At 40.3% G+C, this 11,178-nt stretch overlaps 1 protein-coding gene across 1 annotated transcript; it reads left to right on the top strand.

Moving 5' to 3' along the window:
* Positions 1–6,288: 6,288 nt before the first annotated feature.
* KLHL31 (kelch like family member 31) lies at positions 6,289–10,496 on the top strand. The gene is made up of 2 exons (XM_009952680.2): positions 6,289–7,460; positions 9,764–10,496. The coding sequence occupies exons 1-2, from the start codon at positions 6,289–6,291 to the stop codon at positions 10,494–10,496; spliced, it is 1,905 nt and encodes a 634-aa protein (XP_009950982.2).
* The last annotated feature ends 682 nt before the right edge of the window (positions 10,497–11,178 follow it).

An 11,178-nucleotide genomic window follows, 5' to 3' on the forward strand; every position in this document is an offset into this window, starting at 1 on the left:
CCTCTGCAGTTTACCTAAGGTCACAAAAACCTCGGGGCAGGGAATCAGTCTTTGGTGCTGTGTGAACTGCATAGCTGAAACAGGATCTCTGCCATGGAGCTTGCTGGGGCTGAGCATGTGCTTGAAAGGCTCCACGCTGAATGAGTTCCTCCTACAAAAATCTACGGGTTTGCAGTATTTCCTTGGAAGGCAATGTAGATATAATTAAAATAGATAGCTAGAACACCTTTCACTCTCTAAAGCAGTGATAGAGGGAAGTGTTAAAAAGAGTCTATCCAGTCTGAATTACAGGGGAATTTTAAGTAGGTGAAAGTCTGGTATTTGCACGTTATGATTACTACTCCTGCAAAATAGATCTTATTACAGCTTGGCACAGCGTGTAGCAAATTTATCAGTGCAGAAACCAAAATAGCTGGTAGGGCAATACAGTAGGTAGAGCGCTCAGGTTGGATATGGAAAAAACAAATCTAGGTTCCTGTTGCAGACTGGCTCTCCAGTTCCCATGCTCATCTTTTATTTTGCAAAACTCATCTTCACAGTATGTAGAGACTTCATCAACCCTGCCTTAGAATCAGCCATCTGCAACTGGTTACTCTTTCTTTGTTTTCTGGCCCTAATAATGTGAAATTGCTTACACAAAGTGGCATTTATGTAGAAGAAATCTTGGAAGAGATTCAGCCCACACCAACATTATGGTTAAAGCCATCTTTGAGCAGGGAAGTTGAGGCTCAGATTGTCATATGGATTATGCGGCTGAAGTTCGGTTTCCCATATATTGTTTGAAAACCTTAATTATCAAGTTACTGGGTTTTCTGGGATGAGGAAAGTGTCCTTGCTGCACTTCTGCCTAATTATTCTGAAAGATCATGATTTCATGCTAGTAAAGACGAAAACATTTAAAATCTCAAAAACTTTCCTAGAACAAGAAAAAATGTTTCTACCCCAGATCTAACTGCAGCATTTCTCATATTGCCTGTCATAACTTTGGCAGAGGAAAGAATTCCAAGTTTACTTGGTCCTTCGAAACTGACAGGCAATGCTGATCGTTAAGAGGGTTTGTTTGTTTGGCGTCAATGCAGGACTCCTGTTAGGAAAAAGTGGGGTAGCCACACACAAAAATATAGCTGCAATAATTGCTCTGTCACTGTATGCTTGGTAGTTGTGTTGTGCCATCAGCCCCGCTCCAAGCTTGCAAAGTCTCATCTCTTCCCTAGGGTCCTCTCCATGCCTCACTGCCGGTGCTCAGTGAGTTTCTAAGGAAAGAGTGAAACCAGAAAGAGTTGTATGAGCTAAGAATTGCTAGGTGAGAGTTTCAGGGGGTGGATCGATGTGAGAGGCTTGGCTGAGCAAAATTAGAAAATTAATTGGGAGTGATCGAGTACTGGGGGAGGTCTGCCTCTTGGGGGAAGTCTGAGTGACCCACCTGGGGTTGAGTGTCTTGCTGAACACAGTCTCAAAGCCACCTTCTGTGAAATCGAGGCCTGTGCATTTGATCCTAAACAGTAATAGTTTGTATGTTTATTCAGCAGCTTGAAAAGAAAACACATTTATTTTCCATCTCTTTCTTGAAAAGGCTGCAGTTCCCACTGGAATTCAAAACACTCTCACAGTTATCTCCAATCTGCATAAGGAACTTCAGCCTTCCTAAAGGCATTACTGGTGTGATTACTCAATACATCCAGATTAATGCATTTAAAGATATTTTTCATAACTGTTTGTCACAGTGAACTAGATATGGGCTTTGGGGATGCATAGTATTTGGCTGAGTATACACAAAGTATTTCCCCATTGTCATTTGTATGATTTTTTCAACAGTGAATCATATAAGGATGTTGAAAACACATTTGTAGAGACTGAATAAGACTTAATTTTACAGTGTGCTAGTAGATTTTAAAGATATGGTATGAAAATTAGAATAATCTTTTATTTTCTGCAGATCATGATAATGTATTCATTCTAGAGAAGTGTCCCCTTTATAATAAAAAAACCTAACTGAAAATAACAAAAGAAAAAAAAGTATTTTTTCTCTGAAAAATGTTGGCTTTTTAGGACATCTTAAAACCATAAAAATTGATAAAACTCTGGTCATGAGCTGTTAGGAAAGGGAACACTGAGTAACTCAGGTTCGCTAGTATGTATATGTTTGGGAGTGTTGTTTTAGAAATATGCTTGTTCTATCTACAAAAACTAATTTTTACAAGTTCTTAAAACTCATGAGGCAGGGAATATATTCTTTGTATAAAAATCATTACAGCTAATCCTGTTAACGCAGAGCTTCAAAAAATTAAGGATAATTGTCCATGTAAGGAATTTTACAATTAGATTGAACTGGTAAATTAATATATATTGAGGTGTGTTAAGATGATGATAGATGTCATCCTACATATTAAATTGATGTTATACTGAGTTGTACATTTGAAGCATTAGGAATATACATGTGAGAAAAAAAATACATAGTGTAGCAAGGAGAAGTTCCTAAATATGTCTTAAAATAAGGCTCTAGCCTTAATTTTTCACAGCTGTGTCCCTACTTTTCATAAGGAAATCTGGTTACCTTGTTGCTGTTGTGAGGGCTTGGCTTTATGTCCCTCTCCTTCACTCCCATTTCACACGTTTGTTCACCTGATTCCCTGTTCTGTTTTTTTAATTTTTATCTTGTTTTTGTAACTCCACTAGCACAGCGATGCCCTTTTGTTCAAAACAACAAGTGTTCTTTTGCAGCAGTTGTTGCAATAGCCCATTCGAGCCTGAAGGCAATCGAAAAAATCTACCAGATGAAGCTTTACACAAAGTACAGTCAAGAAAAAATCTTCCCTTTCTTTTACTTCCCCTTCTTCCAATATCCTTCCCTTCCCATGCAGTCACTTTCATCCCTTTTATCTTTCCCATGGGATGAAATTCTCCTGGGATATGGAGGTTTGGTTTTATATTCTTCCTGAGGTTGACTGGCAAGAGATGGAGGTAAACTATTCCAGTTTATGGTATCACCCACAAGTTAGGTTACCTTCTTGTGAGCCAGAAAATCAAAGTTCACATCTCTCTGCAAATACATCAGGGGATGTGAGCCAGTATCCTTGAAAGCAGAGGCGAGTCTTTATGGAAGCAGTGACCTAACTCCAAGAAACAGGACGTGGCTGTGAATCCCCATCAGCCCATCTCCTTCCCTTTGCCTGGAGTTAAGGACCAAAATCCTAAGAAGTGGAATTAAAGTGCCAGCTTTTCCTTGGCATTTCCTGATGGTTATTTTAGATCGTAGAATGATATAATCACAGAATAGTTTGGGTTGGAAGGGACCTTCAAAGACCATCCAGTTCCAACCCCCCTGCCATGGGCAGGGACACCTTCCACTAGACCGGGTTGCTCAAAGCCCCAACCAGCCTGGCCTTGAACACTGCCAGGGAGGGGGCAGCCACAGCTTCTCTGGGCAACCTGTTGCAGTGTCTCACCACTCTCATCATAAATAATATCTCCCTTATGTCCAATATAAAGCTGTCCCTCTCCCCAAGCGTACTGGCTTTTGCCCAGGCACCAAGCTTTGAGATGGGGAACCCAGCGTCCACCCTACACTTACCTGGGACCATTATTATCTGCTGTGGATCTACCATCTTCACTTTCCTCTCACTTTCTTCCTTTGTGCCTGTGCATTTGGAGGGTCCAGGCTTGTCACTCCGGTTTCCAGAGGCCAGGCAGTCTGGGGAAAATGAGCTCCCGTGGCTGGGCAGAGGCAGGGAGCGAGTCATGGAGAGGAGGGGTCACTTTAAAGAGCACCCGAGCGCAGGCTCCGTTCTCTTTTGCTCGCTGTGACAGCAAAGCGTCATGCTGGAAACCACACACTGAGAATTACCAAGTGGCCTCTGATCTTTCTCTCTCTTTTTTACTACATTTCCTCTCTTTTTGTCTTCTCATTTTCCAAGGAAAAGGCATTTTCACTGACAGCTTCTTGGACAGCTCTGGAACAACGTTTTTCTGAGGAGGGTAAGGGGTATTTAACTCCTCACTTTGACAGTGTTTAGAAGATAACATTTTACAGCGGGAGGGGGAGGTTGGTTGTTTGAATGCATTGGGTTTGGACCCCCAGTGTCCTTGGCATGAGTTGTTCTTAAGCTGAAATAAATTAGTTGAAAGCAAACGACTATAGAAAACCAAATCATCCAGGGTTTTCAAAGTTCAGTAACTTGGATTTATTGTAGGATTGTTTGGTTTGTTTCTTGGTTTTGCCTGTCCTGTCACTTACGTGCTTATACACTAAACTAGCTGGTGACATTTCTGCTGATGGAAAAGTGTTTTTCAGGAAAAAACTTTGGAGAGTGAACATTTTTGAACAGAGCGGTTAAAATGTCACATTGAATTAAGCTCTGCAGTGACACAGTGAGACATTAAGTGCTGCATGCATTAAAATTCTTAAGTTGCAGGTCTCAAAATATTTAGAACCACAAATACATCTGACAAAATAATATACCCTTGCCGGCTATAAAATTTGGCTATTAATATGCAAAGCTATAACTATGCGGATAACATACAAAGACATCCAAAAGTTTTGGTTTGCTTTTATTCTGTGCCAGCAAATATACACAACACTTGCAATATCATGTTTTTTTTTGCAAAAAAAGTTATGTTAAACAACAAAGTATACGAAAGCACCAGCTATACCTTCAATTGAACCTGTCTTAAAATGGCAAGCTGCTGGGAGGTTGCTATTCTGGGAGGTGACTCTGATAGGTCTCAACAGATGCAGCTCCTGGAATGCAGCCGGAGCGGGGGGAGCCAGGCAGCAGCTGACCCCTGTGCTGGCACACCGACGTTTTGGGGGTCACAGCTCACGTCAGCGCAGGCTGACACTGACACTTTTGGCACACATGGCCTTCTCCCTCGCCTGCTCTGCACATGGTTGTCACCCAGCAGCAGTAGCAAAAAAAATCCTGGTGCTCATAGGCAGCAATAATTCCTTTCTATAATTAAATTCCCATTTTGTTACATGCTGTGTGCTTAAGGAAAAATTGATATGCCGAGATTCTAGATTGAAATATTACTGATGTCTTTTTATTAAGTTATCTAAAATAATCCAGTCATTTGTTTCATCATTAAGTAGCATTTCTTCATGTTCTGGATTTTATGAGTGCAGGGATCACAAAGAAAATTAGCACATATAAATTGTTTTAAAATCAATGGATGTACTGGAGATAAATGCTATATTTGAATCTATTTGAATACTGATGTCAGCAATTCTGTTTCAACTGTATTATTGAAGATCAGTACTTTCCTTCAAGGTGTATTTGAATATGCATGTATTTGTTTGAAATACATGCATATTCCTTTGACAACTACTTAGGGCCATCTCACGTTGCATTTGACAAAAATTTGGCTCATCATTTCAGCAAGAGCTGAAACTTGCCTGGAGTTGATACATATAATTTGAATCTATCTAATAAGTTCTAACATAACTGTATGGGAGTAATTCATACCTTCACACATAAAGAACTTGTTTAAAATAACATGTCTTGCTAGAGTTTGCATGACATTGTTTCAGATAAAAGTTAGACATCTTCTCCCTAAATCTCTGCAAAATCCTAAAAGTAGGATTATAAATTTCAAGTTGCTGATATTGAAAAGCAAGCAAAGCGTGCTCTGAGTAGAAAGTATTTGCAAAAAAAAAGTTTCGAAAATGTGAAAGCAGTTTGCAGCAGATCCTAAATCTAAAATCAATAGGTCATCATACTAAAACTCACTTTCTCTTTATGTCTCATCTTGCTTTTTTTCTTTAAGAATTTTTCACACTCTTAATATTTCCTGGTCAAATTCTGAACTCACCTGTAAGTCTGTACTAGCCCTGGAGTAAGGACGAACGAAGTTGGGGGCCCATATCTTTCCTGTACTTCGGACTAATTAGTTCAGGTCTAGAACCCAGATGATTTACATATATATTTACAAAATTTAGCACTCTGGCAAACTCATTTAGAGAACTTAACTCTTTGAATGTGGTGATAATAGGTGAATGTTATTTTATGACCTTGTTATTTTTTTAAAAAAGGAGTTACTTGTAGGTGTATTCTACACAATTTGAGTATTGATTGTTATTAATAAGCAGTCACACTAAATCTAGGACAGTATAATCATTCTTAGGAAGATAGATTATTCTATGTGTTTTGGTTTTGTGGCATTTATCTGTACTGACAAAGGTTAGATTTGTTGCATAATCACATAGCTATTAAATTTCACAACCGCTGTGTGGCTCTAAACGTTTTAATTTTCTTTTTAGCAAGCTCTTGGCTGTAATATTTCATTGCAGTCATGGCCCCTAAGAAGAAGAATGTGAAAAAGAACAAAGCAGATATCAATGAAATGACTATAATTGTGGAAGACGGCCCCCTCAGTAAACTAAATGGCTTGAATGGACTCTTCGATGGAGGAAATGGTTTCAGCTGCATCTCATCTGAAGTTTCCGACCCATCATATAGCCCAAATCTCTTGGAAGGTCTAAGCAGAATGCGGCAAGAAAATTTTCTTTGTGACTTGACTATCAGTACCAAAACCAAGTCCTTCAGTGTTCACAAGGTGGTGATGGCTTCAAGCAGTGACTATTTTCACAACATCTTAAAGAAAGATCCATCCACTCAAAGAGTAGACCTCAATGATGTATCTCCATTGGGTCTAGCTACTGTTATCACCTATGCTTACACAGGAAAACTTACTCTCTCACTTTATACAATAGGTAGTATTATTTCCACAGCAATTTATCTACAGATTCACACCCTTGTAAAGATGTGCTGTGATTTTCTAATCCAAGAAATCAGTGTTGAGAATTGTATGTACGTTGCCAATATTGCAGAAACATACGGACTAAAAACAACCAAGGAAGCAGCACACAAATTTATTAGAGACAACTTCATTGAATTTTCAGAAACGGATCAGTTCTTAAAACTTACTTTTGATCAGATTAATGAACTTCTCGCAGATGATGACTTGCAGTTGCCTTCTGAAATTGTTGCATTCCAGATTGCAATAAAATGGCTGGAATTTGACCAAAAAAGAGTAAAGTTTGCTGCTGATCTCCTAGGTAACATCCGTTTCGGTACCATCTCAGCCCAAGACCTTGTCAATTATGTTCAAACTGTGCCAAGAATGATGCAAGATGCAGACTGCCATAAGCTCCTTGTGGATGCCATGAACTATCATCTGCTTCCCTACCACCAGAATACACTTCAGTCCAGAAGAACAAGGATCCGTGGAGGTTTCAGAGTCTTAGTTACTGTTGGGGGACGCCCTGCTCTAACAGAGAAGTCTCTTAGCAGAGACATCTTATACAGAGATCCTGAAAATGGATGGAAGAAGCTGAGTGAAATGCCTGCTAAAAGTTTTAATCAGTGTGTCACGGTGATGGATGGATTTCTCTATGTGGCCGGTGGGGAAGACCAGAATGATGCCAGGAATCAAGCCAAGCATGCAGTCAGCAATTTCTGCAGGTAACTGGTTATATATTTAAAAGGGATGGAGAGATCTGTTCCATACAATGCAGGTAGAGAAACCAAGCTGGTTTGTGACGTGCAGCATGAACCACTGAGATAAATGGGAAGGGGACAGGGTGGGGAGATATGGATGCTATTCTGTATTAAAGTTTGAATGAACAGAAATAAGCAACCGAAGTTATGCAAAAACTTCACCATGGTTACACATGCACAATGAGAAGTGAGGAAAACTGGGAAAATTTTCTTCGATTGGAGAAAATAAATACAAACATAAACAGGAAATTCTGGAATGTTCTAAGATACCATTAAAATGCACCAAATCAGACAAGGTGAGACTTTTTAATTTTCAAGAGCTTCTGATGCCTCACAGGAAGTTCTGATAAACACTTTTTAGGTATTATAATCTTGACTTTCTATGCACCATCCACCATATTTTCAACAGCTTTTATCTGCATTTCATATCCTTTAGGTTTTTTATTTATCAAGAGTTTAGAAACAATGTCACCGTCTCTTGAAGGCCATATTTCTCTTCTACAGTGTATTCCAAATAGTACTTCACTTCTGAAATATTACAGTTCCTATCTATAGACATCCAAGGACTGCACTGGTGATAGCAAGGTCAGAAAAGTGAATAGGCTAATGTGCAATAGTCAAAAGGGTGGTACTAGTTTTTTAAGTAGTTCAGCCTAAAAGCTGACAGCACACAACAGCTTGAAGCAAAGGCTGGAGGTAAGACAACTCAGCTTTTTATCTGCTAACAGACTATGGACATGCAATGGCAATACATAGCCACAGTCATAGAATCATAGAATAGTTTGGGCTGGAAGGGACCCCCAAAGGCCATCTAGTCCAACCCCCCTGCAGTAATCAGGGACATCTTTAGCTGGATCAGGTTGCCCAGAGTCCCATCAAGCCTGATCTTGAATGTCTGCAGGGATGGGGCCTCCACCACCTCTATGGGCAAATTGTTCCAGTGCTTTACCACCCTTATGGTAAAGAACTTCTTCCTAATATCCAATCTACGTCTACCTGTTTCTAGTTTAAAACCATTGCCCCTCATCCTATCGCTATGTGTCCTTGTAAACAGTCCCTCCCCAGCTTTCCTGTAGGACCCCCTCACGTACTGGAAGGCTGCTATAAGGTCTCCCTGGAGTCTTCTCCAGGCTGAACAACCCCAACTCTCCCAGCCTGTGTTCATAGGGGAGGAGTCCTACCAATGCTTCCTTTTCTGCTCCCAGAAGGAACATTCAGACAGCTTCTCCTGAGGACATCAACGAACATACAAATTTAATGAATGAGGAACCTTCTCTAGATCAATTTTATTGTGTAATCTACTTTGTCAGGAAAATATCTCATGTAAAGGAGATTATGCTGTTGGTCTTTCAACCTTCTACCTTTAAACTATGCCTCGTTCTCACAAGGAGCTGTGTGCTCTGTGCACACCTTGGTTGTGGGGAGGAGGTGGGGGGATCCTTGTGGTCCATGGCTGAATGGGTTCTGCTCCCTGTTCTGCCAGTAACCTCAAGCATGTCAAGTCACATCAGTGTATCTGTGGAGTTGCTTTCAGAGCTGCAGATGACCATGCTGAATGACAGCTAACAATTAGTTTTTACTTTCCCATAGTCTTTTTCTCATGTGATTCTCTGGTCCCCTTAGCATGCAACAGGAGAAATGTATGAGCCTACTAATGTACCTCACACAACTCCTCAAGGAGTCATAATTTGCTATTTCCTATTTCAAAGTTGCTCATTTAAATGTCAAGGATGGAGAAGGTTATTTCAGGTAGAAATGGTGTTAGAAAGCAAAGATGTTCTTTCCACATAAATCTTACGCCATATGAGTGGCAGAGAAAGAATACTTACCATTTAGAAAGTGCTAAAAAGATGCAAGTATAAATCACCACCTAGCATTTTTTAAAACTCTTTGAGTAAATGTTGACATCTCCTTTAGGTATAAATTGCAAAAACACTTTTAAAATTTCTATTGTATGTTGAAAGTATCTCTTCCCAATATTCCAATGAGGTTATTGTACAAAATCAAATTACAGAAGAGTTAGATCTACTTCATTGAAATAATACCGGGTTTGAATGATACAAACAGATTTTTCTCCCATTGAAAACTAAATTTATTTGGAAATTTAACCAGGAATACCAGTTTCATTCCACTGACTTCTAATGGGCTAAATAACTAACTAAAATTTTAACAACTTTGTGCCTGCAGCAGTAGTGGGACAGAGACAGGACTGTAGAATTTAGCAGAGCAGTACGTGAGACAGTTACCCTCTTTTTTAATGCTTTCAGGTATGATCCTCGTTTCAACACCTGGATTCACCTGGCAAACATGAATCAGCGGCGCACCCACTTTAGCCTGAATGTGTTCAATGGCCTCCTTTTTGCAGTGGGTGGTCGCAACTCTGAGGGGTGCCTCTCCTCTGTTGAATGCTATGTGCCTGCAACTAATCAGTGGCAGATGAAGGCACCCCTGGAGGTGCCCAGGTGCTGCCATGCCAGCGCGGTGGTGGACGGTCGGATCCTGGTCACAGGAGGTTACATTAATAATGCTTACTCTCGCTCTGTGTGCATGTATGACCCCAGCAAAGATAGCTGGCAGGATAAGTCCAGCCTCAGCACCCCAAGGGGGTGGCACTGCGCAGTGTCCCTTCTGGAGAGGGTCTATGTCATGGGTGGGTCTCAGCTGGGGGGGCGAGCCGAAAGGGTCGATGTTCTCCCTGTAGAGTGCTACAGTCCCTACACGGGGCAATGGAGTTACGTGGCGCCGCTTCAAACTGGAGTTAGCACGGCTGGCGCCTCCACCCTTAATGGGAAAATTTACTTAGTGGGTGGGTGGAATGAAATAGAGAAAAAATATAAGAAGTGCATTCAGTGCTATAACCCAGATCTCAATGAATGGACAGAGGAAGATGAGCTGCCTGAGGCCACTGTGGGCGTATCCTGTTGTACGATATCCATGCCCAACACCAAGACAAGGGAGTCCAGGGCCAGCTCAGTCTCTTCTGTCCCAGTCAGTATTTAAATACGGGTCTACCCAGCAATAAGTAAAAATGTTTACCAGCACAGCAGTATAATTAACCCTTTAAGTAGCATTTTTTGTGCTTATATGGATAAAAAATCATTGGCTTTGCAACAGTTTTAACAGTGCAAATTGACTGGGTTTCACTATCTTTAATACAGGTGGTGTGAAACAACATATTAGGGATAAGATTAATTTTCATAGCAGGAAGAGAGAGTTAACCCATAACTGCAGAATTTCATTCTCTTTCTGACTTTGCCACTGACTTACTGTACTATCTGTGGCAAATTATTTAATTTCTTTGTGCCTTGGTTTCCTTACCTGTAAGATAGAGATAAACTTGCTTCAGAAGATTGTTGTGAGGCTTTTTTTAATACTGAGCTTTAAGTGCTTTCAGAACGCAAAATGAAAGTCGAATATTGTTAGGAATAAATCTCAACAATCATCAGAAATGTGCCATTTCATCATAAAATTGATCAGTTTTGACCTTTTCTAAGCTTTTTCTACTTTGACAAACAGAAGAGAGGGGGAAAAAAGGCATATAGCATGTGCATACTTTCCTTTTGGGGCAGTTGTGTTCACAGAGAATTTCTCAAAACATTTTCTCCTTCGGAAGTTGAAAGAGATCCCTATCTTCTGCCATGAAACCCTCTAATTCCCATATCTAATGCTGTGACATGGCTTT

This window comes from Leptosomus discolor, chromosome 2, assembly GCF_034619465.1.
Source record: "Leptosomus discolor isolate bLepDis1 chromosome 2, bLepDis1.hap2, whole genome shotgun sequence".
In the NCBI taxonomy this organism is placed as follows: domain Eukaryota; kingdom Metazoa; phylum Chordata; class Aves; order Leptosomiformes; family Leptosomidae; genus Leptosomus; species Leptosomus discolor.